At 48.6% G+C, this 27373-nt stretch overlaps 1 protein-coding gene across 2 annotated transcripts in view; it reads left to right on the forward strand.

The window, feature by feature from the left end:
- The first annotated feature begins 281 nt into the window (after positions 1 to 281).
- The window catches only part of SLIT1 (slit guidance ligand 1), a 179702-nt gene continuing 152610 nt past the window's right edge, over positions 282 to 27373 (forward strand). The window contains exon 1 of one of the 2 annotated variants that reach the window (XM_045507428.2): positions 282 to 445. Coding sequence is in view for 1 of the 2 variants with exons in the window: in XM_010971119.3 (XP_010969421.2) it covers positions 19786 to 19982 (197 nt within the window). In the remaining variant the exon portion in view is untranslated. Of the gene's footprint in view, positions 446 to 19504; positions 19983 to 27373 lie in introns of those variants that run through there. The other variant, XM_010971119.3, reaches the window with a different exon arrangement.

The raw sequence follows: 27373 nt of genomic DNA on the forward strand, positions 1-27373 counted from the left end.
TCCACAGACACATCTTGGATCACAAAGAGTTTTGCAAATGGTCCCTCCAGAGGCGATCACCAGGAAACAATGATACAGCCCAGCGGCCTGGGGCCGGGCAGGGCCCTCGTCCCCTCTGGCCGAGAGCTGTGGCGATCACAGAGACTGGCGCTGCTGAGTGGAAAGTTGGCTTGTTATGCAGAAAATCTCCCTCCAGCACTCCAACTAGGGCTTGACTCAGGGCCAGGGGAAGCAGCTTGGGAGACCTTGGAGCCCAAGAAGCCACTTGGGCCTCTGCAGGCCTCCTGGTTGGGGCCTCAGCTGGAGCCAGAAGGAGCCACCCCTCCGGATGCGCAGAAACGGGAGAGCCGGGGTGTGCGGCCCACCAGGAGCCGGCTGCCCTGGGACCTGCTGCACTTCTGCTGTCCCAGCTCGTGCGTCACACTTTCTCTTCATTTCCTAGGAGGTTTGTAATTGGTCGCAGAGATGGCGAGCAAGGCAGCCAAGTCACCCAGCTCTTCTTGTGGGAAGGGAAGTCGCTGTGGGGAGGCTGGGTGGTGGGGGAGATGCTGAGCGGAAACCTATCTAACAGCTACCGGAGCCTGACAGCTTCCTCCGCGCCAGCGTCAGGCTCGGTAAACGTTTCTGGTTTAACCTGAGCTCGGTCCCCTTTCTTTCTTTCCCACAGAGCTTTGTACTTGTCCTGTATAAGACTCATCTGCCTTGTAGCGGAGATATCCATCCAAATGTTTGCTTGTTTCATGTCTGTCTTTCCTGCTAGGCCATACATCCCATGAGGGCGGGGGTGGGTCTTTTTGTCCTCTGCTGCAGCTCAGGACCTAATATACTGCCTGGCATGTAATTGGCACACATTAAGTGTTTTTTTGGAGAGGAGAATGATCCTCATGGCAGCCTGGTGGAACAGGTACTGCTTTTTTTTCCTCATTTCAAGATGGGTAAACTGAGGCATAGCAAGATTGGATTGCCCAGGCTGCAGAACCAGGAGGAGGCGTTCAGGATTCAGACTTATAGGGAACAGCCCAAAGGTGGGCATGTGGCCCAAGTTTGGCCAAAAAAACTCATGCTGGGGAAAATGAGACCTTTGTCCTTTTTGGCGCTTGGCTGTTGGGATGTGGGACTAAGGCTGCTGGCGGCTGTGCTTCTAGCCTAGTGGGGCAGCTGGTCTGAGGGCATGATGTCAGAGAGAAGCAAAGATGACAGGGAGAGAGAAGGAGATGAGAGCCAATACACGCCCTCTGAAGCTTAGGCTGGCCTGGCCCACATCCCTCTTACGTGTGATGGAGAGCTCCTAACATGCTGATTGGACCATTCCCACCGTTGGTGTAGTGGGAAGAGAGCCAACGACCTGGGTTTCTGTTCCACCTCCACCAGGCACTGAGTGTGTGACAGAGCAGGTTCCTCTCCACCTCTGGGTCTCATCTTCTTCAGCTGTAAAACGGGCATAATCATTTCCAACTCTTGGGGTGGGAGTGGGGGTTACTGAGAGAGATTTAAGGTTTGGGATTCAGTGCCTGGTATCCAGCAATTGCTCAGGAAGTGTTAGCTGCCTGACTCACACTTGTGGGTGGCTTTTGGCTGCATGTAACTGAAAACTCATCCAGGATCAGCTTAAACAATGAGGGCTTATGGTGCAGACACTCAGAAAACAGTATAGAGGTTCCTCAAAAATAGTAAACTAGAACTGTCATATGACCCCACAATTCCTCTTCTGGGTATTTATCTGAAGAAAATGAAAACACTAACTCAAAAAGATATGTGCACTCTCGTGTTCCTTGCAGCATTATTTACAACAGCCAAGATATGGAAACAACTTAAGTGTCTATGAATGGATAAAGAAGATTATATATATATATATATAATGGAATAGTATTCAGACATAAAAAAGGATGAAAATTTGCCATTTGTGACAGCATGGATGGACCTTGAAGCCATTATGCTAAGTGAAATAAATCAGACAGAGAAAGAAAAATACCATATGATCCCTCTTATATGTGGAATGTAAAGAAAACCCCCACACTCTAAGCTGTTAGGTATAGAGAACAGCTTGGTGGTTGCCAAGCCAAGGAGCAGGGTGGGTAGGGAGAGGGCAAAATAGGTGAAGGGGGTCAAAAGGTACAAAGTTCCAGTGATAAAATAAATAAATCACAGGGGTGTAATGTACAACATGGTGACTATAGATAAAAATACCATATTGCATATTTGAAAGTAGCTAGGAGAGTAAATCTTAAAAGTTCTCATCACACAAAAAAAATTTGTAACTACGTATGGTGACAGATGTTAACTAGACTTACTGTGGTGATCATTTTGCAACATATACAAATATTGAAACATTATGTTGTATACCTGAAACTCATATAATGTGATATATACCTCATTAAAAAACAAAACAACGAGGGCGTTGAGCGTTGCCTTCCGCAAGGAGACCAGGGCAGGGCATTCGCAGGGAGGTGAATTCAGAAGCTCAGCAGTGTCACCAAGGAGCCAGATTCCTTCTGTCTTTCAGCTCTGCCCTTCTAGAGAGTTGTCTATCTCCCTCAAGGTCGTGGGCTGGCTGCCCCGACTCCAGGCACCGCCCAGTGTAGGCGTTCCTTCCTCATCTCCCTTTGTAACAGTGAGGAAAACCTTCCCAGCAGCTCCCCATCAGACTTCTCCTCAAGTTCCATTGGCTAGAATTGTCCTCTGCCCATTGTTAAACTGAGTGTTTGCGAGAGGAATAAAGTACCATGATGGATTTAGGGTGATTAAGAAATACTTCAAAGGGAGTCTGAACAAAATTGGTTTTGCTAGCAAGGAGGAAAGGAGAATGGCCGCTGGGCTGTCTCGCTCAGTGGCTGGTCCACAGCAGGTGCTCAACAACGCTCGCTGGACAAGCAGCTGTGCAGTGACCCGCTGCACTAGCCTGGGAGCAGATGACGTGGCTACATGTCTCTAAGAGTTTTCCGGCCTTGGGAGAGGTACCCAGACTCATGGGCTTGTTAGGAGTGGGGAGGGAAGGTGGGGACCTGCAGTGGAGGTTTTGGCTCAGTGGGTCCAGAGGGGCCAGGTTTCCATGGCTGCCCCAGTTCAGGTCCAGGTCCACCTCCACTGGCCTGAGGAGCAGGCAAGGAGGGCAAAGGGATGGGGGCAGGTGGAGAGAGGTCTTGTCGCTCCTGTCTGGACGGCCCTTGTCGCTGCAGGAGGCTCCCTTGAACCACAGCGTGTAAACTAGTTAACCAAGCTCCCTTTGCAATCTAGTATTTCGTCATTCGGTGTGTCTTCCCTGAGCACCTGCGACGTGCCAGGCATGCAGTAAGTCCAGCAGATACAACAGTGGGTAACACAGGCAGAGCCCCTGCCCTCTTGGAGCTTCAAGTCTAGTGGAAGAGGCAGATATTAATCCGACAGTCACGGAGGTGAACTTAGATGGTGACTGTGGTCGTGATGAGAAGACGGGAGGGGAGGGGTGTGGGACAACCCCAGGGAGCGCCATTCCCATAGCAATCCAGGGGGCAGATGGTGGGGAGATGCAGACAGGTGAATGGCTTTGTGACCTAATGAGAAGGTGACATCCATATGTCACGATGATGGGTCACAGGGAGGTGAGGAAGAGGGAGGAGGAAATTGTGCTGCTTAGTTTTCTGGCTCAGCTAACTGGATGGACAGCGGGGCCGTTCAGAGAGGGAAAAAACATGAGAGGAGGATTGAGGTTGGAGACAGGGGGAGAGGAAGCCTATAGCTTGGGGTTTAGTCATGCTGAGTTTGGGATGTCGAGCAGGCAGTTGGACGGGCAGGTCTGGAGGCAGCATGACTTCACAAGCTCTCCATCCCCAGGAAAGTTTGGAAAGTAAGGAAAGTTTGGGGGATACCTTCCTCTCTTCTCTGTTTTTCCTCTCTGGTATTGTGAGCCTGGAGATGCATCCTTTAAATGAAATAATAATAATAATAATAATAATAATAATAATAATAATAATAATAATAATAATAATAATAATAATAATAATAATACTGATTCTTTTCCCTGGACCATGCTCTCTTTTTGAAGACTTGACATATTTCAGCTTATTGAAACCCATAACAACCCTCCGAAATACCCACAAGCCCCACTTTATGTCTGGGGAGACAGAGGCCCCGAGATCATAAGCAGCTGTCACACCAGGTCAGGTGGCACAGCCCAGATGTGAACCATGGGGGTCTGAACCAGAGCTGTACCCTCAACCATGACCCCCCAGCAGCCTCCCGTGCTGGCTGCAGACCATGCTTGTGTCAGCTCAGGGACTCCGTGCTGGGACACTCACTGCCGTGGATTGACAGGAAGCTGTTGAAATCCTGACCCTGTGACAGCACATTGTGGTGGCACAAGGATTTTAGCAGAATCCACATTAGAGAATTTGGGAACCAGAAAATGAAATCTGACAGCTGACAACAAAGGCGTCCGAGCCTTATTTTCTGCACTTGTGTGAGTGAGGCCCTGGATTGTCACGCGGCCGCCAAGTCCTGTTACCCTCTGTGACCCCAGGCAGAGCTCCGCTGTTTTAGGTCTGTGAGCACGTCCCTGTGGGTGGAGGCGGGCTGTGTGCAGGGCCTGGGCTTCAAAGGCAGGAAGGAGACAGGGGGCAGCACCAGGGTTTGCAAAGTACCCAGCAAGAGAGGGTGAGGTGGGCCCAGCTTCAGGCTGCCTTGCTCCTGAATTCTCCTCTGTTAAATTAGGTGAAAGGATTGTTTGACCAGAATATGCTAACAGGGTTACAGCAGCTAGCTGCCTTCCTTCCTTCTTTCCTTCCTTCCTTTTTTCTTTCCTCTTTTCCTCCCTTCCTCTCTTTTTTTTCTCTCTTTCTCCCTTTCTTCTTTCTTTCTTTTTCTCTCTTTTCTTTTCTTTTTATGGAAGTATAGTTGATTTACAATGTTGTGTTAATTTCTGGTGTATGGCATAGTGATTCAGTCATATATACATACACACACTCACATACATATTTATACATATTCTTTTTCAGATTCTTTTTCATTACAGGTTATTACAAGATTATAGTTCCTTGTGCTAGAGATGATCATACTAAGTGAAGTAAATCAGCTTTCTTTACAGTGTTTTTGTCTTGCTTTTTAATCGTATTCAAAACAGATACAGAAAACTGAAAGAGACAAGTGTCTGTATAGCATAATGAATTATTATATGGTGACCACTCTGGCAAATTTGCTCCTAGATCTAGAAATGGAACTCCAGAAGTCTCTTGGTGCCCTGTCCCAATACTCAACTCCTTCCCCCTACCGCCAGTAGCTCCCATCCGACTTTTATGGTAATCACTTCTTGTATTTCTAGGTAATGTTATCCACCAAGGGCACCTTCTTAAATCTATCATTTAGTCTTACCCACTTTTGAAAATTAAATTAAAAATGTTAATTGTCATAAAAAACACATAACATAAAATTCACCATCTTAGTAGGTGTACAGTTCAGTAAGTCAAGTACGTTCACATAGTTGTGCAACAGATCTCTAGAAGTTTTTCATCTTGCCAAACTGAAACCCTGTCCTCATTAAATAAGTTAGTATTCCTCCCCACCCTGACCCCTGGTAACCTCCATTCTACCTTCTGTCTCTGAATTTGAATATGCATTGAGGTACCTCATATAAGAGGAATCACACAGAATTTGTCCTTTTTTTTTTCTTTTTTAAATTTATAGGCAGTTTACAGTGTGTCAATTTCTGATGTACAGCATAATGTTTCAGTCATACATATACATATATATATATCCATTTTCATATTCTTTTTCATTGTAGGTTACTATAAGATATTGAATATAGTTCCCTGTACATAAGAAGGGAGCCATACAAAAGAAACTTGTTGATCTATTTTATATATAGTAGTTAATATTTGCAAATCTTAAACTCCCAGTTTATCCCTTCCCACCCCCTTTCCCCCCACTCCAGTAACCATAGGTTTGTTTACTATGTCTACAAGTCTGTTTCTTCTGTATTGTAGCTAAGTTCATTAGTGTCTGCATTTGTCCTTTTGTGATTGGCTTATTTCACTTAGCATAATGTTTCCAAGTTTCATCTATCTGCAGCATGTGTCAGAATTTCCTTCCTTTTTAAGCCTGAATAACATTGCATTGTATGTCTACACCACATTTTTTATTCATTTCATCTGTCAATGGACAATTGAGTGTCTTCTGCCTCTTGGCTATTGTGAATAATCCTGCTATGAACACGGGCGTGCACTTACTCATTTTCTAATTTGATACATCTTTTAAATCTTTAATCCAAAGATTCTCCCTTCATCCCTTATTTTCCCCTTTTAATGTATATGCTGAGGATCCCAGGGCATTTGAACAGCAGACCTTGCCCAGTCTGGATTCTGTGGACTGCATCCTGATGATGCAGCTCAGCATGTCCTTCTGTCTTCTGTTTCCAGGAAATTGGTAGTTAGATCCAGAGGCTTGATCAATTCAGGTTTTGATTTTTTGGTGTGTTCTTTCATCAAAAGGCAGGCATGATGTCGCTCGCGCACGCGCGCGCTTGTGTTTCTGTGTGTGAGTGTATGTGTGTATGTGTGCGTAGTGGGTGATGTTAACAGCAGCTGATACTCAATGCATAGATTCATTAATTAATTTATGGGCACAAAACGATGTTGTTCTAATCTGATCATTCCTTTTCCATTAATTAGCAGCACCAACTTTCTTAACAGCCAATGGAGAGAAACCATCCTACAGCCATTGCAATGTGTATTGTTTTCGTGTTTCTTAGATATTTATCTTTTGCATAAGATTTTTTTTGAAGAAAGGGTCCATTACTTATAAAAATGAGTAAAAGAGCAGGGAACTTCCAGGTGATGATAACTGATTGAGTCCACTTGCTTTCTCTCACTTAAAATCCTGCTAAATTGACAGAAAAAGGATTTTTTATTTTAAGGTGCAAGACCTGCAAGGACAGGGAAAACAGAAGAGGGCTAACAGGAACAGAATGCTGGGTGAGTGGTAAAGAATTTGGCATCCTCTTAAGAGCTTCTCAGGAAAAGGTACATGAGGAGTCAATATTTTGAGACCTTTAATATCTGAAAATGCCTTTATTCCCCCCTCACATTTGATTGATAGTTTGGCTGTGTTTAGAATTCTAAGTTGAGGCTCATTTTCATTGAGAATTTTAAAGGTACTTTTTCCATTGCCTTCTGTGCTCCAGTCTTGCTGCTGAGAGGATCAAGGCCATCTGAACTCCCAGGACTTTGTAGGTGACATTATTTCTACTCTTTCTGGAAGCTTGTAGGATCTTCTTTGTGCTCTCAGTATGCTGAAACCCCACAGCAATTCAACGTGGTATGGATCTATTTTCCATACATTAATTTTAAAAGGGGGGGTGATGGTATTTCCACTCTGTCTGGATCACGTGGGTAGGTGACAGAGGATGTAGAAGGTTTTCTAAGCTGTGTCGAGTGAACCCACAGGATGACTTAGCCTCCCTGACAACATGTAGTGGAACTGGGGTGACTGCTGATGTGGAGTCTGTCTTTCCAGCTGCCAGACGACCTTGGGCAAATGGGGAGGGTGTCATTTCCTGCTGGCCAGCCTTTACCTTCTGCCTCTTCTTCTCCCTTCCCTGTAACGGAGAAAAACGTGTGTTCTACACGGTAGAAAGTGGGCCCCAGGCAAACTCTAGCCTTGGCTGGGCCCCACTGTTATCTGTGGTACTGAATTAATCCCCCAGCCCTCAGTCGGGGTCTTCACCCCAGCTGTGGGCCCCTCACACCCTCATTCTCCAGTTTCCAAATCTGCTCTTCCAAAGCTTCTTTCTCTAGGGAACTGAACCTGGAATTCAAGGAACCTGCCACCAGGCTTCCCCAAAGCGTGGTGAAGCAAATTGAAAAGAGTAGCATCGTATTTTCCCTCTTAATGAAGATCCTTGTGTATCCATGAAGGAACACTAATAGTTTTTGTCTCGAAAACTGGCTGGAGTGCTGGATTGAGGATGGTACTGATGCTGAGCTCAATGAAAAGGAAGTACGGGGGTTAATTAATATTAATGGACAATTAATGGACAAGGGAGGGGATGGAAGCAAGTCCACTGTGTACTTGTCATCCCTGATAGAAATGATTTTTTTTCATTTTTTGGTTTTATTAGGTAGAATTGTTACAATTTGACTGCATATATACAATATATTGCATGTAAATACATATATACAATACACTGCACATTTTTTTTAGTTTACATATATGTACTGATCATTATTCTATCTAAGGATTTTTTCTTTTTTTTTAATGAGGGGATAACTTTCAAAAAGAGCACATTTTTAAGTGTACAACTTGGTGTTTTTACACACACACATTACCACCACATAGATCAAAATACAGAATATTTCTAGAAGCCCAGAGGCTGCCTTCTGCCCCTTTTCAGTCACTATTCTCTTAAATGCAGCCGCTGTTTAGATTTCTATCACTGTAGATCAGTTTTGTGTGTGTTTTACTTCATGAACATTGAATTAAACATTATGTATTCTTGCATCTAGCTTCATCCCCTCAGCCTAATGCCTGTGTGATTCATTCACGTTGCTGGGTGGTTTGTTCTTGCTCATTATTCCATCCTACGGATCCACCACAATGCCTTTATCCTTTCTGCTGCTGAACATTTGAGTCATTTACGAGCTTGGGCTATTATGAATGAGCTGGGCTGCTATAAGTATTCTAGTACACATTATTTGGTGAGTTAAACCCCTCATGTCTGTTGGATATTTTATTGACTAACTGTTTGTATCCCTCCCAAATTTATATGTTGAAGACCTAACCCCCTAGCGTGATGGTATTAGGAGATGGGGCCTTTGGAAGGCACTCAGGTTTAGATGAGGTCATAAGGGTGGAGCCCCTGATGGGATTAGCATCCTTAGAAGAAGAGGAAGAAACACAAGACCTTCCGTGTTTGCCACGTGCGGATACTGCAGGAAGGCTGCTGTCTGCAAGCCAGGAAGAGGGACCTGCCCTTCTGCCACTTGCACTTGGACTTCCCAGCCTCCAGAACTGTGAGAAAAAAATGTCTTGTTCAAGCCACCCAGTCTAGCCAGTCTACGGCGCTTTGTTACAGGTGCCAAAGCTAAGGCAGTAATCTGTATCTGTATCTCCAGGAGAGAACTTGCTGGGTCGTAGAGAAGGTGAATGTTTAGCTGGATTTCTACTCACAAAGCACTGAACTTCACCAGATGTGAAGAGAGTCTCCCACAGGGAGCTGCCAAACTCAGACTCCGACTCTGAGACACGATAACAGCTGAGAGCCAGACTTAGAAGCAAACAACTATATAACGGTTCAGCTCATTCTCTGAGCTTTCACTATTTTCATATTTTTGCAATATTTCCTATTTTCAATTACTTAATCAAACTTTGGTTTTCTGCAGGCTTGAATAATTCGCAAATTCCCTCTAATTCTTTCCTGACTTTCCAGGGGCTCGTCTAGGCTTGTTTTGCCACATGTCAAATCTTCAGCTCCCTTTGCTTGTACCGGAACAGATCTTGTCTGTGTCTGCCGGAGAAAGACTTGGGAGCCTCCCTAGTCCACTGACCACTTCTCTATGCCTGGGAATTGGGTTTTTTTCCCCCATTCAGAAGGGTATAATTTCTCCAAAAAAATGATTCTTTTAATCTTAGTTCTTTGCTTTTTTAAAACAGTAGTTGCCGTATGTACAGTTTGTATTGAATGCTTGTGTTTGCGCACGAAGTACTTCCGGCTGTAGAAAACTCCCGACTTGTAAACTTGCATCTAGTTTGAACAAGGCTCACACCTCTTGTTTCAGCAGCACAGGGCCTTGTTCGTGGTGGATGCACAGTAAGTATGTGTTGAATGAACGTAATGAAAATCATTTAAGAAGACATTACATGGGCTGAAAGAGAGGCTTTGGAAGTTTCCTTCCAACTCTAAGCCTTTAAGGCAAAGCCCTCAGGCAATTTCCTCACCCTAAGCCTCTGGGGGTGGGCAGCTGGAGGAGGGGGTGAGCAGGAGAACTTATTTTCGCTACAAAAAGGAGTGGAGCTGCCTGTGTGGCCCTCTCCAGACAGCTGGGTTGGGTCTATTTATCCAGATTTTAGGTGCTCTGGCTACGAACAATTGTTACTATTCTTGGATTTCTAAATTTTGTCTTTCCTCAAAGATTGAGGACCTGCATTTTCTATCCCAGTTCATTTCCATTTCACAAACATTTACTGAGCATTTACTAAGTTCCAGGTACTGGGGTGAGTGCTAAACTGTAAACACAAATTGCATGGAAGCTGGTTAGATAGGCAGGAAGGCAGATCTAAATGTACAAATCATGGTGATGAGGTCAGGAGAGGCCATTCTGCTCTGTCTCCATCAGATTGTGACACTGGGCCACTCATTTCTCCTCCAGGAGCTCTATTTCCTTATCTGTAAAGTGGGGGCTTTGCAATGCTTATCTCTGGAGAAGCACTCAGCTCCACTAAGCTGGGGCGCTGTGCATCTATCCCCACCAAGGGAAACTGAGGACTGTTCACAGAGCTGGACCAACCTGGCGCTTGCCTGGGTGAAAGTCTGCCTTCAGCCCCTCATAGATGGTGCCCAAAACCTCCCAGAGGGGTTCTGTTCCCCCACCCCACACCCAGCCCCATTTGCCCAGAGGTGCTGTTCTGATGGATCCAACAAAAGCACGTGACTTCCATTTCCTCCAAGCCCCTCTTAGCAGACACCCCCAGCCACAGGTGGCAGGTCCAGATGGCCCTACTCTGCTCTTGCGCATCCCAGATGCCCTTGCTGGGCTCTCTTTCCTGGAAACCTGAGGCAACTCCCAATCCGTGTCCCACCAGGCAGAGCCCAAAGGGGGCAAGTGTCCAGAACCCTCCCAGGAAACTAGGTTCCAGGCCATTGCCTTGGCCAGCCCAGGCCAGTTGATGAATGTTCATTGAAGATGCTAAGAGACCCTCCAAGGATCTAAACTGGCTTGGCAGAAGCCCAAACCATCCTAACAATCGATTTAAAAAAAATTCTTCCTACCCTCCCTGAAAACCCCTCCAAGTGTTTCTTGCTCTTCCTTCCCCTTGTCCCTCGACTCAGTTTAAATACTGCATAGGTTATGTCCAACTGCAATCAGTCCTTTGTAGTCCTGGCCTTTGCAGACACCAGCCTGCTGTGTCTGAGAAGGAAGCTTTCCCTCACATCCCCCCTCATTTGGATAGCACAGCAAGCAGCTCGCTCTAAGCCTCAGATTTCTGTCTGTGCACAGGGATAACAGCATCTTCCTCACAGGCTACCTGCAGATGACTCATGTCATAGGAAATCTACGGCAGGCAGTGCTGTCAGAGTGGAGTGCAGTGAAATGGTTAAAGGTGTGACACCTGGAGTGAGACCACCTGCGTTCAAGTCCCCTGTCCCTGTCGGTGGGCCATGGTGAGCAAGTTATTGAATCTCTAGGTGGCAGTCCTTATTAGTGATCCCTATTGTTTTCATCACTTATTGGGTGCATCCTGGGCAGCGGGAGACAGGGACCAGTGGGAGGACAAGTCATTCTGAGCCACATCTTCTCCCTTAACTGTGTTATCACTTATTATTTTTTATTGTGGTAAATATATAAGAAATTTTTAATGCCATTTTAACCTTAAAACTGCCATTTTAACCTTAAATTGTTTTTAAGTGTACAATTCAGTGGCATTAATTACATTCACAGTGCTGCACTATTTCCAAAACTTTTCATTACTTCAAGCAGAAACTCTACCTGTTAAGCGGTAACTTCCACCCCCCGCCCTGACCCCTGGTAACCTCTAGTCTGCTGTTTCTATGCATTTGCCTGTTCTGGGTATTTCACACAAGACATCACTAATTTTTTAAGCGCCATCTGCAGATCTGTAGCAGCTCTGTCAGTGCAGGGATGTAAAATGTGTTATTTAGGCATTTATTTGCTCATAAAATCATTAGATTTGGTACATTAAATTTAATAGTAATTTTATTCAGGCAATAATTATAGATTTAGTAATTACATTTTTATTTCTAAAACAATGTTTTAATTTTTTGGTTATAGCCTGTTTGTTTTTGAAAATATGGGAAATAGAGATGAGTATAAAAGAAGAGGTTAAAAATCACTTACAGTTGCAATGATCTTATCATTTTGGTGTCTTTTTTTTTTTTAAAGAAATTACATTCACAGTGAAATTCATTTAATGTTTTTAGGCTATGAGCTGCTGAACTTAAGTTTTTGTCAGTTTGAGAAAGATCACTACATTTGAGATTAGAAGACCCCATCCATGGTCTACAAAGGCAAGGAAAGCTCAAAGAATAGCTGGACCTTGTGTAGGTTACATTGCCAAGCAGACCCATAAAGCATCATTTGCAGCAGGAGCTGAGGAAAAAGGAGAAGAGGTGATTCTGCAAAATTAATCATATAGTGTTTGTCAGAAGCAAATTTCTCTAGACAGACCTTTTCCCTAACCTAAAACTTACCAGTTTTGGGTGTTTTTGAAATGCACACACTTCCCATGTACCAGGACAGTGTAAGACACTTTAATACATAATTTCCCTTCAATCCCACACCCTCCCCAGGAGGTAGATCTTGTTTTTACATTGCACCTCTGCCACCCATGTGCTGTGTGACCTTGGTTAAGTTACTAAACCCCTCTGTGCTTTCAGCCACCTCAATTGTAAAAATAGTACCTACCTCCTAAGATTGTTGGGAAGATTAAATGATTTAATATGTAAAGCTCTTGAAATAGTATAAATCTTTAGAATTTATAGGCATAATGGAAGTGTTAGCTGTTAGGATTACTCTTTACAGATGAGGCCCCCAAGACATGGGGGATTAATGAGCTCCCAGAGGCCAATTTTTGTCATTTTCTTGGATTTTGGAGGACTGCAGCCTGGCTCCCATAGAGAAGGCTGCCTCCTCCATCTCATGTATATGGGTAGATATATGATGTGCTTCCAAACAGGGCCCTCTCTCTCCCAGATGCCACAGGACACAGAAGCAGCTGAGTCAGAGGACAAGCAGAGGAGAGCTTACCTCCTCAGCTTACCACCCCCCTCCCCACGAGACTTCCAATTCCCCTCAGGATTCAGCCCAAGTCTTTAACAGATTTACTCAGCCCTTTAGGCTCTGCCCCTCCTTGACTATCACCCCAGTCCCATCTCCCTCCTGAAAAATCTACTTCCAGTCATGTCAAAAGGCCCTGTGCCTATTCTTGCCTCTGGGCCTTCGCCTACTCTGTTCCCTCTGTCTGGAACACTTTTACCTCACTCCTGCTCGCCTGGCTAATTCTTAATCATCCTTTAGGTCTTAGCTTATATTCACTACTAGAAGCCTTCTTTGGTCTCATAAATGACTGTCCCTGTGGGCTCCCCAGCCCCCATACTGCCCCATAAATGCTACTTGTACAGGTAATGTGGTGGATGCTGCGATGCCTCCAGGAATGAAGGACTTACCCCTCAGCTGCTAGAGGAGTTGCCCGGGGATGGCTGTCAGCTGTCAGCCCTCACTGGGGGTTGCCTTTAGCTGAAGAATACCGCCTTACCCAAGGTTACACCTCTTTCCAGGGGCAGCCTTTGTCCAATGTCTGGTCAGCACCATGGGATAAAGATCCAGCACTCTTGCCACAACTTGGGACAGCTCCAGAGGGCCGTCTCATCTTCAGAACTTCCTGCAAAACTGCCATTGAAACAGCATCACAGCTCAGCACTGCCCTCTGCCCAGCTCCATTTCCCCTCCCTCCCAGGGCAATGATCCTGGGATCATTCCCTAGTAAATACTCCATAAGCTCCTCTCTGACCCAGAGGTTCTTCCCAGGGAGCCCAGCCTGTGCCATGTGTTGAAGGTTCGCAGCTGCCCAGTGGCTCATTAATGCCCCTGGGATAACATCCCAAGGTCTCAGCCTGGCCCGCAGTCCCTCCGCATCCTGCTCTCTCCCACCATCCAGTCTCATTGTCCCCTGGGGAGTTCTCTCTCTTCTAGCCAAATGTGACTCTTCATTGCTCTGACTCTGACCCCAGGCCTGCCTTTTCTGCACCTTCATTCTCAAGATCCCTCTTCCCTTAAATGACCTCCTTACACTTCAGTAAAAAATATTTCTTCCACATTTTCCAATGTGCCAGGCCCTGAACAGGCATTAAGGGACAAGGTAGATGCAAACCTGTTGCTTCAGCCTAGGAGGGAGGAGGGATAGGAGATAAACAAGTAATTACAGATGACAGACTCGTGCTCTGAGGGGAGGCACGGGGAGCCAGGAGCTCACACGACAGGGCAGAGGGCTGACCTAACCGGGTCAAGGAAGGCTTCCCTAGGAGGGGCTGCTGAGGCTGAGGAGGACCAAGCCAGGCTGAGAACAACAGGACGGGCATCCAGCGTGGGGACTGTCACGCACAGAGAGTGGGAGGTGCTGCTTCAACTGAGAGAGAGAAGCCCCGCGTGTCTGAGGCCACTTCCTCTCTGGCCAGTTGAGGGCACTTGTCAGAATCACGTAATTGTCTGTTTGCTTCTCTCTTCACAGCACCCTGGGAGTGTTTAGAGGGTACAGAGAATGGCTAAAAATCTTGAACAAACTTCTGTTTCTGGCCAAGCGGGAGAAATGGGCCAAATTTACCATTCTGCCTGAAACAACTAAAAAGCTAGAAAAAAAAATGAGACAATTGGTTTTGGACATTGGACAACTGGTCATGTGGGACGATGATTCCTTTAAGAGGAAGAACAAGCGTGGTGAGCACTGTAATTGAACCCTGGCTTATCTCCCGGAGAGAGTTTCCAGGCCACAGAGCAAGAGGGGCACCCAGGTGGAACCTGACATGAAATCGAGTTGCAGAGCTGAAGGTGAGAGTTCGGGAGGCCACGGGGGCTAGAGTTCTCAGGGAGACGGGAGAGGAAATTGCTGCACAGAGAGTGTGGCCAGGGATTTGCAGACGGTGCCTCCCTGCAGTGCCCCATCCCATCCCCAGGGCAGAACCATCCTTGGAGCTCCCACAGAGCTGGGAAGAGTTGTGTTCACACCAGCCAGAGTAGAAAGCCTCTGAATCCACACAGCACTTGGTAGAGTATTCAGAGGGTGTTGCCTCAGTAGTGGGGAAATCAACCCTAGACTAAAGACTACTCTGGTCGTGCCTTCAGAAGCTTCAAAACAAGCCTCAAAAAATTAGATTGTTTGCAAGTAACTTGACTCTGCTCCAGAACAAAGCCCAAGCTTCTTTTTTAAAAATACAAGACTATCCAGTGCCCAACAAGGTAAAACCCACAATGTCTGGCATCCAATCTACAATTCCCAGGATACACAGTAGTAGGAAAATATGGCCCATAATGAGGAAAAAAAAAACCAATCAATCAAAACTGACCCAGAAATGATACAGAAAATAGAATTAAGATATAGCTATTTTGACTATATTTCATATGTTCGAGAAGGTAGGCTGATTGCTTCACTTCTCTGAGCCACCAACTGGTCAGTGGTGTTTGGATTTGATCATTTATTAATCTTCTCCCAGCTCTGGTATCTTATGATTGATGCTACTATGACCAGTGTCACGTGTTCCTGTCCCTCGCCTCTGGTTGCCCCCACTCCATTCCCCTGTGGCCATCTTTCTCTTTGATGTGTCTCATCCTCACTAAGAGTGTGTGGAAACTGGAGAGGATGGAGGCAGGCAGGCCGCAGACCCTTTGTCCCTGCCAGGCCCCTTCCTTCAGTGGCTCCCCAGGGTTTTCAGGTCCAAGTTCAAACTCATTAACTCAGCACACTAAGCCTTGATTCTTAGAACATGGTCTCTGGAACCACCTGCGTCAGAGTCTCACAGCCCCACCCTCCAGCATGCTAACAGTGAAGATTCTGATTAAGAAGGACCTGGATGGGTCCTAAGAATAGGAATTTATAATAAGCATCCGGGGGGTTTAAAAAAAATATGTATTGGTGGTGATGGTAGGTTAGGTCATACTACACAGGTAAACAAATCTGACCAGTAAGGAGGAAAAAAAAACATATGCTGAAACTGTTCCCCTGCTACTATGCAGTCCCCTCCCTGGAAGCCACTATCACTGGTAGTGACAGAGAATTCCCAGCACACACATATAGACATGTGCTTGAGCACAAGGACCAGCCAGGAGATTCTGAAGGCCCAGTAAAGCCAGAGAACAACTGCACCAGGGCCTCTGGGATGTGTCCCCAACACCTCTCTGACCTCTGCCAGCACGCCCCACCTGAATCACCTGCCACGCACCAGCGCTACTGAACTTGCTGCAGCTTAGCCACCGAGGATGCTGCTGCTGTCTGTGTGCCTCACCTCATGCAGTTCTCTTTGGCTGGAACACCCTTCTTCCTCTTTTGCTGCCCACCAATGCCTATTTATCCTTCAAGACTCAACTGCCTCCTCTTCCAGGGAGCCTTCCAGCCTTACCCTGTGCCTCATGCTGGCTTCTCTGCAATTCCACACTCCCAGTAAACTTATCATGCTGAGTGGGTTTTTCTTTCTCTTCTCCTGCTGGACTGTCAGCTCAGTGTGGGCCAGGGCTTTTCGTATTCCCTGTTGAACTGCCGTCCCAGTACAATGTATATAGTACATTGGTAGTTGATAAATGGTGTTTAACTGATGCCTAGATAGCAGGCATTATGTCTCATTCTTCCATTTTGCAGTTTGGAAATCCAAACCACAGCAAGCCTTACCCAGGCTCTCCGCCTTCTTGTGCTCCAGAGGGGCTGGTGGTGCAGATTGCTGGGAGGAGGGCACTCTCTCCCGGAGTCACAGGCAGGAGGTGGCCCTTCAAGTCCTAAGTGTGCATGACTGATGGGAAGCAGAGGAAGCTCACACTACTGGGCTGGGGAGACCCAGCCCCAAGTTTCCCCCGAGGGGTGGCCCTGCTGATGGCCAGTGGCCAGAGTGGGACTTGGAGGAGCCTTCCTGGCAGAAGCAGTGTGACAGGCCTGCCTCCTCCCCACCCATGCAGAGGGAGCAGGTGGCCCGGCTGTAGGGAGGGGGTAAGGAGAGCCAACAGAGGGAGGGGCATGGGAGAGGAAGCTGAAAAAGCGAAGGAGGGTGGGGTGGAGGGGTGTGCGGCTGGCCAGGCGGTTGTTTAACGAGTAAATGTGCTGGGAACATTAATGAGCTGCGTTCATTCATGGTGAGCCGCTTCCCCAGTCAGGGAGCCGGCCAGGTTCTGGGGTGGAGGAACTGGGGATGGGAGCCAAGTTGGGGAGCTGCCCGGCTGCTGGGGCAGGGCCTCTAGTGATGGGCTGGGGAGGGGAGTCTTTGTCCTGGGTCTGAGAGGGCCTTCCTTCCTTCCCCCCTTTAAAGGAAAGGACAGGCCTTTGCCAGGTGGTGACAATTTGGCTGAAGGCCTGCTTGGGATTCACTGTCCAGGCTAGTCTGGAAGCTTCTAGGGCAGCGGCTGGCTCTCGGGAGCCACTGGCAGGGCTAATCTTGCAGCCCCCTGCCTGCTCCCACCCCTCTTCCCACCCCTCCACCCTGCTGCTCTGAAGCCCCCAGGGTGTGTTGCTCATTAATCAACACTCTCCCTCTTCCCCACATGGGTCCTGGCTTCCGAGGAGCCCTCTGAGGTCATGGGGCCAGGGAGTCACCGCTGGAGCAGAAGGTTGGAGACTAGCCATCTTCAACAGTCTGAGTGCCGTCTGTGACAGGCCTACTAAGTGCCAGGTGCTGTGTTAAGTACCAAAGTGAGGAAATGAAGCCACGGGTGTCAGGGGCAGGCTCTGCCTCTGGAGAAGTGTCAGGGAAAGAGCCACATGTGTAAACAGAGCTCCAGCTAAGAGGGGATAAACAAAGCAGCAGGCTCAGAGGAATGAGGATTTAACTCTGCCTGAGGCAGCTGGGGAGGGCTGGAGAGGGGACAGGGGCTGGTGGAGAAGGAGTAGGAATTCATGAGGGAGAGGGGAGAGAGGACCTTGCAGAGTTGTGGGAAGATTCCCTAAGATTATACCACACAGAGACCCCTGAGAAAGCCCCTTCCCCCTGAACTGTTACTGAATTGGTGCTCTAGGATGCATGGATCTGGATGGAGGTAATGGACAGGACTGTGTGAAAGCTTTCAAAAGAACTGTCAAAAGCCCAGAAAATCAGCCACCTTAGTTGTGGCACACTAGCTGCAGTTCTATCTGTGCTATGACAGTAGAGATACTGCAAAATTTTCGTGAAGGTGGAAGAGAAAAACAGAAAAACCCTGAGCCTTTTGGTACCTTGGTGGGTGATAGGCTTTAATTTTGTGCAGTCTATCAATATCACACCACCTCCTCTGACAAACTGCCTAGCCTGGCAACTCCTGGACCAGCCACATACCTTTGGAGAAACCTGCGCAGCCAACTCCTGTGAGAGCCAACTCTTGACCTGTTCAACTGTTACTTCTTGCTGGGCTGTAGGCAGCCTTGGATCAGGGGCCCCAACTGATGGACAAATAATGTCTGAGTCCCACAGGGTACCATCAAATCACAGCTCTCACTGATTTGGTGGAGGTCTTTATCTTTTCTGGGCTGTGGCTAATTCTCTGTCCAGCTGGATTTCCTGTTCACATCTGTGTCCACATCGGCCTCACAGTGAGAACAGTGCTTGCCCAGAGGACTATGAAGGCCCAGGGTCTGACGTGGGTGGCCCCTGGTGCTTCTCTCCAAGCAGGGGATCCAGCCCTTTTCTGGCCCTCTCTGCAGTCCTTTGATGACAGAACTGAATATTGGTTTTCATCTATTTTCACCTGTCAGAAATGGAGGCACGCTGGTGTGAGCGCAGTGAGATATCTGCTGGATTTCCAACCCTCACTGATACTCTGGGAAGCTAGCATAGCCCAATGGGCAGAAATAACATCTCCCAGCTGTGCAAATGTCCAAATCAGGGCCGCTCTCCTGGGGGGAGTAAGCTTCTATGCTCCCTTGGGAGAAGTGGAGTGGCTGCCATCTTGTTAGAGAAGTGTTGAGGGAGGGAGGAGACTTGCTCGGTCTCTCGGCCTCGGGCTTCTGAGCACCCCCACACTCCAGTGTTCTGCCCTCAAGGTCCCAGGCTAAGGGAGATAGGTGGCTTGCCAGAGGTCACCTGGGACTGGGGACTTCCTTTCGCTGAGAATTGATAAAGCAAGTCTGATGGGGCTCAGAGCAGATTCTGCCGTCGGGGAAAGCAGGTCTGTGGCCTGGGGGAACGGGGTCCAGGCGGCAAAATAATACACCCCCCACCCCCCACCCGCGCGTGCAAGCAGCTGGGGCGCAGGTGCCGCGTGAGTGCGTCTAAGTGTGTGCGTCGTGTGTGTGTGTGTGTGTGTGTGTGTGTAGAGCTGACGGGTTGGGACCTGACAGGTCGAACTGTGAGCCCCCTCCCCCGCAGCCCCTGCCGGCTCTCAGCGCCTCGAAGGTTCCACCTTTGAAACTGTACGCGGCTCACAGCGGCCGCCGCCGAGTGGTCGTCGGGAGGCGGAGGCGGGGAGGGGTTCGGGGGGAGGGCGGGGAGGAGTCTGGCTCTGGATGTGTGCTTTGCGTTTGATGGATGACTGCCGGGTGGGAGCGAGCGTGCGGGTGTGAGTGTGTTTGAGTGTGTGTGTGTGTGTGCGCGCGCGGGGTGCGTGCGCGCACGGGGCCTGCCCATTTTCCTCCTCGCAGCAGTCAGTTGGGAGCTGGAGGGAGGGAGGGAGGGAGACGCAGCCAGCGAGAAACCGGAGAAGAGCCAAAAGCCCTCCGCCGAAGGCGCCCTCCCTCCGTCCGCGCACAGGCGCCGTCGCTTGGAGGAGCAAGGTGCCACCCAGCCCGCAAGGGCGCAGCGTACCAGCCCGCGGTCTTTTCGGCGGCTCTGCCCCGGGACTGCACCTGGAGACCACCCCAAACGGGGATGGTAAGCGGCTACCGCCGTCTGGCACGCAAGCGGGACGCCGTGAGGGCACCATGGCGCTGACGCCCCAGAGGGGGTCCTCGGCGGGGCTTGTCCGGCTCGAGCTCTGGCTGCTGCTGTGGGCAGCCGCGTGGCGCCTGGGTGCCAACGCGTGCCCCGCCCTCTGCACCTGCACGGGCACCACGGTGGATTGCCACGGCACGGGGCTGCAGGCCATCCCCAAGAACATCCCACGGAACACCGAGCGCCTGTGAGTATGGCCCCCATCCACAGCCCGCGGGGAGCCCGGACGTTGCCCTCCCATCCCGACGCAATACGGGGCTGGAGGTGAGGGTGGGACTGGGGGCCTGGGCTCTGCCGCCCGTAGACGAGTCAGTGCCTGCCAACGTCCTTCCCGAGCCAGAAGCCAGGAGTCCGGAGCGCCACTGTTTCCCTTTCGCGGGATTCAAAGGGCCCTTGGCGGGGCTGTCACCTCCCATCCTCACACCTGCCCTCTGCGCTCAGCACGGCAGGCCCTTCCCACTGCGCCAGCACTTTATTCCTCCAGGGTGCCTGCGGATTGGTGCCAGAAAGCCTTCCTGGCACCCAGGAGGGAAGCTCCTCACACTCGCCAGGCACCATGTCTCCTTTTGGGCACATGGGGCTTGGACTGTGTTCTGAGCCGGAGGTGTGGATTTGAGCTCTGAGGGCTTGTAGGCTGGTTGATGGGCTGCAGGATGGGATGGAGTCGAAGTTTCTAGTCTCCTCCTTCCTCCCCATTGTTTGTCCCAGAGCCTTAAGAATTCTTCCCTTGGAAGTGTGAGGCATTGGTCCCCCACTGCACATCCAGCCCACCCCAACCCAGGCAGACAATGGGACCTGAGGGATTTGAGTTTGGGGCTTGGGGTATGTTACATTCAGCACCCAGAGAAGGGTAAGGGTGACCTGGACCAGGAGTCCCGTTAATAATGTTGGGAGGTCAGGAGCTTGGAGTGGGAGACACGAGGTTAAAGACATTGACCATGACAAGTCATAAAAAACATTCCTCTTATCCTGTTCTTGCTCACTTCTAAATTCTTGAGAAAACTCGGCCCTTTCTAGACCCGCCAATCTTCGTAGTGTGTGTGTGTGTGTGTGTGTGGGGTGTGTGGATGGTTAGGCTGTGTGTGTGTTTATCGACATACATAATTTGTTTTCTCAGGTTCTCTTGCAGAATGTGTGTCTGTGTGAATTCCTGGTATCTGCGGTGTCACCTCAGTAGCGTGAGGCTGGGAGAGTCCCTGTACATGGACTGTGTGTATAGATTTTTGGTCTCATGCAGGGCCTTTGTGCTGCTTGCAAAGGTGGCTGCCTTGGGAGATTTTTGAACTGGACTTTGGAGGAGGCTGCCAGCCCCTGTGAAACCTGCCTACTCCTTTTCCCCAAATCCCTGGCCCACTGCAGTGGTGCTCAGGAAAGGCACATATTTCAAGAACTTTTGAGTATATTTTCATGACTCCCAGCAGGTCAGAGGCAGAAATCTGACCCTGGGGAGAGAGCTATCTCCTAAATAAAACTCAGTAGCAGGGTCAGCAATGAGCACATTGGCCCCAGAGTCTTGGCTGAGTCTGAAAAGTTCCTGTGGAGGTTTCAGAGAATTTGCAATCTAGATGCAATGTAGATGGGAATCGATCTCTCTCTCTCTCTCTCACTCTCTCTCTTTCTCTCTCTCTCTCTCTCTCTCTTTCTCTCTCTCTCTGTGTGTGTGTGTGTGTGTGTGTGTGTGTGTGTGTGTGTGTGTGTGTGTTGTGGTGCGGAGGAAAGATGCTGTGTGGGGAGAGGTTGGAATGAACCGAGACTGTACGTTATCCTGTGTGGCCCTGGAGAGGGACCAGGGGTCAGAAATCTGTCTAGGGGACCTCTGAGGCTGCAGGGTCACCCTCCACACCTGTTCCCTCTGGACATCTTCTCTTTCCTTTGCTTTGCCCACAGGGCATTTCTCCTGCAGCTGTTACCCTGGCAGCAGCCTAGGTCTGAGACATTTTAGCCCTTCTCCTTTGCATTTAGATCTGAATCTTGAAGTCACCTCATTCCTTGCTCTCTCTCCTCCTTTAGTTTTGAGGACAGTGTCTGTTTTGATTTTGGTGAGCTCTCAAGATCTTTTGCAATCAGAGTGAGATAGAAGTGAAATTTCCTAGCACAGAGTAAAGTCAGTTATTTACTGTGTGACCTTGGGCAAGTTACTTAACTTCTCTGAGCCTTCATTGCTTTCTATCAGGAAAATGGGGCTGTTGATACATAAGGTTTCTGGTTCTTGTGAGGACTGAAGATAATGTATGAGAAGTGCTTGGTACCTTATGATGCTTGCTAAGTGAGAGCCATTATTATAACAGGATCAAGAGAAGAGTCTTGTTCCTTAATTCAGCAAATGTTTGTGGAGCTGGTAACTGCCCTGGGTCCTGAGGCTCCAGAAGGGAGTGAGCAATTCCCTGCCCTCAAGGGATGTACAGTTGAGAGGACAGGGTAGGGGACACCCAACTGTAAGCTCTGACAGTGTGATGGGGCTGTGCGTGGGGAAGCTTTGGGTTGAGAAGCCCTTTTCTGAGGTGAAGGAGCTTCTGAGAGGATGGACCATTTTATGAGGGTACTTTGGGACGCTGTAGTGGTTGGGTTAGATTTTGCCAAGCACAGAGGGCAGGCACCCCAGAGAGAGGGAATGCAGGAGCCAAAGGCCTGCAGATGTGAGTGTGCCTGGCCTGCTGGGTAAAGGGAGGGACCAGCTTTGCCCCAGGGCAGAAACATGCTGTGTCCAGTGGGATGTGATGGGACTTGAGGCTGGGAAGGGTCAGGAGGCCTTTCTCTATCTGGATTTTTTTCCTTTGGGGACTTCAGGGTTGGGGTCCAGGGGCGAGTTACCAAGTCTGATCTTTGCTGGGTGCTGAACTTCTCGGGTTGGGAAAGACTGTGGAAAGCAGAGGGATCCTGCCTTTTCAACAAACAGGCCGCAAAAGAGCCATTTGAAGAGGAAAAGAACATCCTGAAAAGAGGCCCTGGGCAGACTCAAAATAACTGTGGCAAATGCTTTCTCTAATCAATATGGGTGTCGTGCAGTATCAGAGCCTGAAACAGCGGCTCCTTCCCAGGCTGTGAAATTTTTATAGACTTGCAGCTGTGCCTTCATTCGCCTTTTGTCCTCTGGGCAGTTTCTACGGCAGCCTATGAGGCCCAGCAACTTTATGATCATATATTCCATAACTCCGGGCCCATCCTGTCTCCCCAAGTGGGAAGAAATCGTCATTGGTTTGCTGCGGGGACTTCTGGAAAGAGGCTGCGCCGGCTCCAGAGCTGTTGAGGAGACTGGTTCAGCCAGAGGGGCCGTGGGGCTGTTGGGCCGGGTGGGGAAGGGATGCTGAATAATTCACTGCTGTGGAACAATTGAAATCCAGGTCAAGGGTTGGGGGTGTGGTGGAAGAGGCCTGGGCGCTTGTATCTTTGTAGGACCCACACTCAGAGGGACCCAGCCATGGCCACTATTGTTTTTTCTTCCACTCAAGGACCTTGACTGTCAGTTGGATTTTTTTTTTTAATTTAAAGAATCTTTTGGACTAGAGTATTTAGGAGACTGTGATGAAGGCGTGTAGTATGTGTGGATACCCGCTTCTCCCCTCTGCCCTGGGCACTTTTATGCTGGGCTTGCCACAGATCCCCCCTGTGGGTGCAGGGCACAGAGAGGACAGAGGATGGAGAGACCGCCTGGGAAGGCCTGCTGACTTCTGTTTGCCTCCAGGTCCAGCACTTTCTGCTGCTTTTTGGGCCATGGGGGCCTCACACTCCTGCCTGCCTCGATATATCCTCTTGCCTCCTGGCCAGTTTGTCCACTTCTTAGCTCCCTGCCTGCCGCCGAGGCCTGAGAGGCCCCACTGAGTCTGGAGGCCCCATTCCATCAGGCAGGTGGTCATGACCAAGGAAGACTGCCCAGGGCACCTCCAGACCAATTGTTTGGAATTCCAGATAATGATTGGATGGTGGCTGGGGGTGATTCAGAGGAGTCAGGGGGCCAGATGGAAGCCATGTCTGCTAACTGGGGCCCCGTTGGCTGGGCTTTCTGAGCAGGGCTCTGTGGTCTCCTGCAGTAGAGACTCACGCTGTGCAGGGGGAGTTGCCTCCAGGTGAGGCTTATGTCTCCAGTAGCAGATGCACTGGGCTTATTGCTGGGCTCTGAGTGACTGGTAGTACCGCCCAGTGCTGTCACTCCATTTGCTCTGAGACCCAGTTTCCCCACCTGTTAAACGGGATGATGGTTGCAGGTAGATGGTGATGATTTTAAATGAGAGGATGCATGCAGGGGGTCTGGAGGCGTGCTTGGCACAAGGCTGGTGTTCTACTATCCTTCAGCCTCCGGGGAGAGTGACACCTACAACCTTATGGGGTTTTGCCAGGATTCACTTATTCTATGTGTGTGAAAATGCTTTGTGATTCCAACGTTAGGTGATGTTATTATTATTTTTATTATTTGAGAAGCTCAGGCTAAAGGTTTGCGGGTTCAGGTGGGGGAGGAGAGAGCTTGGGGGGGGGGTAAGCATTTGAATATTGACCGAGCTGCAAGCTAGGGTCTGGCTCTCCAAGTGCTCCTTCCCTGGACCTTCCCCTGTCCCTTGGGATTTGGAGACAGGGCACAGGGCAGTGTTATGCAGGGACTCTGCAGGGTGGACCGCTCTGGAGCCAGACTGCTTGACTTTTTAACCCCTCTCTGCCACTCAGCAGCTGGAGGGGGTGCCTTGGGCAAGTTATGAGGTATAATTCACTCATTCAACAGATAGCTGTTTATTGACTGTCTGCATCGTGCTGAATGAATAGTGGCCGACAGAAATTGAAAGTGCCCCCCCTCTCTCTGAGTTTTAGTCCAGCAGGGGAGGTAGAGATGAATGGCACAGTATCAGAAGAAACACATAATTGCAAGCTGGGATAAGTGCTCTGGAGGAAAGCGTGACTTCTCATACCCCATTTCCTTGCCCATAAAGTGGGGATGATGACAGGACCTGCTTCAGAGGGTGGTCCTGAGGATTAAATGCGGTGATGCTGGGAGAGGCACTTTGCACCGGGCCTGGCACACAGCAAGTGCCCAATAAATGGTAGTATTATTATTGTTATTAAGGTGACAGAGAATTGCAGGGACGTGAAAGGAACTTGGGCGCCACTCAATGCCAGAACCCAGCACGGCTCTGCTCTCTCTTGCCTCATCAGGCAGCCACTGGGCACTCTGGATCTCCAGGGAGCCCTGGAGCACATGGGGACCGGGCTGCCCCTTCCACGGTACCCTCTCTCCGAGGCAGGGAGGGGGCTGGCTGCGGTGGCCCAGGCTGCCTGAGGCTGCCAGCAGGGGCGACCGTGCTCTTTGGGGGCCGGGTGAGGGGCGGCGGGACGGCAGCTCCCGCATTATTGGGAGCAGACGGGAGCTTGGCGGAGTTGCCGCCTCCAGTTCTGTGCCGGCATTAGGAGCTCGGCAGGGCTCTTGCTTAATGGGATTTTCTTCCCAAATGCTGTAATTATCGCCATACAAATACTTATTACCCCGAGCAGATGACGGCCGGGCTTTGGGCAGTAGCCAGGGAGCTGGGCTGTGCTCGGGGGTGGAGAATTGGCTCCTCTTTTTGAGCTCACAACCCCCTCCTCTTCTTTCTGGATCCCAGCCTGCGGCGGGCAAACAGCTGTTGGGCACCTGCCGTGTGCAAAGTGTCTAGAGAGGTTCAGGGTATGGACTTGCTCCTTGGGGAGCTTGCGGCCTGGTGGGGAAGAAAGGTCTGTCTACGAGAGAACAAATGTGTAAGGATGCCCATAGGGACGTAGAGCACGGCAGCTACCAGTGCAGCCTTTAGTGTGAGAATGGCACAGTTTAAATCCTGGCCCTGTCAGCTACCACCTGAGGGATCGCAGCTGGCTCACAAGTGACTCGACTTACTCATCTGTAAAATGGGAGCAACACTAGCACTTACCTTGTAGGGCTGTGAGTACAAATGAAATAGTCCACATAAAGTGGTTAGAATAATGTTGGCAGGTAGAAAGTATCAGTGTTAAAGATGAGGAGGAGGGAGTGAGAGATGGAGGAAGGTGCTGGCTCCCTGCAGGGACTGGGGAGGAGGAATTTGAACTGGGCCTTGAAGGTTGGTCAGGAGCTCGGTGAGTGAGAGGTGAAGCGAGGACAAGGGAATCTGCGGGCATCTAGAGTTGCGTGCTGTGGGTTTGGGAAGGAGAATGAGGAGCAGACCCAGTGGATGGGGTTAATGTTTGAGTTGGTGAGTTCTGAGAGAGAAGACTAAAGGAACGAGTGGGCACAGGCCACGGGGCTGGGACATGGGGAGCCATCAGGGGGTGTATATGTGTGTCAAATTTTTTATTAAAACTTTTTGTTTTTACTATAGTGATGTTTAATAAATCTACAGAGTTGAGTAAACATCACCACAATCCAATTTTAGAATATTTTCATCACCCAAAGAGATCCCTTGGGCTCATTGTAATTTTTTCTTTTGTTATAATTTCAAATTTACAGAGAAGTTGCAAGTATAAGGAATTCCTGTTTATCCATTATCCAGACTCAATTGTTTATTTTGCCCCCTTTGCTTTCTCATGTATTACACACACACACACGCACACACATGCACTTTTTTTCTGAATCATTTAAGGATAGATTTAAGACATAATTTTTTTCCTCTGAGTGCTTTAGTGTGTATTTTTCTAAGAACAATAATGCTATGAAAATCAGAAAATTTAACATTAATACAATACTATTATCTACTCCATGGTTCCTGTTAGAATTTCATTAGTTGTCCCAATAATGTCTTTTTAACTATTCTTTGTCCAGGTTCAGAATCCTGTCCAGGATCTCACATGGCATCTACTTATCATGGCTCTTTAGTCTTTTTTTTTCTTTTAAACAATTTAATGTGAATTTCATCTGTTCTCTTTACTTTTAAAATTTTTATTCTATTTTTTTTGGTGGCGGGGAGAGGGAATTAGGTTTTTAATTTATTTCTGATTTATTTCTAATGGGGATTGAACCCAGGACCACGTGCTCTGCCACTGAGCTATACCTTCCCCCTTAGTCTCGTTTGATTTGGACTAGTTCCTTAGCCTTTCTTTGTTTTTCTTGACCTTGACATTTTTGAAGAATCCCAGCCAGTTATTTTGTGGAATGTCCCTCAATTTGGCTTCATCTGCTCTTTTCTCATGATTCCATTCAGTTTACATACAATCCACGATTACAAAAATTACGCATTTTTGGCGGGAGTGCTAAACAAGCAATGTTGTGCCCTTCTCATTGGACCACGTCAGATGACACATGATGTCAGCTTGTCCCAATATTGGTGATTTTAGCTTTGATTTACTCGGTAAGTTGGTGTCTGCCAGGCTTCTTTGCTGAAAAGTTACCATTTTCCCCTTTGTGATTAATAATCAATTTGCAGGGAGATACTTTGAGGCTGTGTACATTCCTACTCATCAAACTTTCATTTCACTAGTTTTAGCAGCACTGATGAGAAATTTCTGACTCCATCATTTCTTCCCTATTTATTAGCTGGCATTCTACCATAAGGAAGAACTTTACCTTCTCTCCCATTTGTTTGTTGTCTGTTTATTTGTAACAGTGTGAACTTGTGGATTATTGTTTTATTCATTGGGTTATAATTT

The sequence above is a fragment of the Camelus bactrianus genome, chromosome 11, assembly GCF_048773025.1.
Source record: "Camelus bactrianus isolate YW-2024 breed Bactrian camel chromosome 11, ASM4877302v1, whole genome shotgun sequence".
Classification (NCBI taxonomy): Eukaryota; Metazoa; Chordata; class Mammalia; order Artiodactyla; family Camelidae; genus Camelus; species Camelus bactrianus.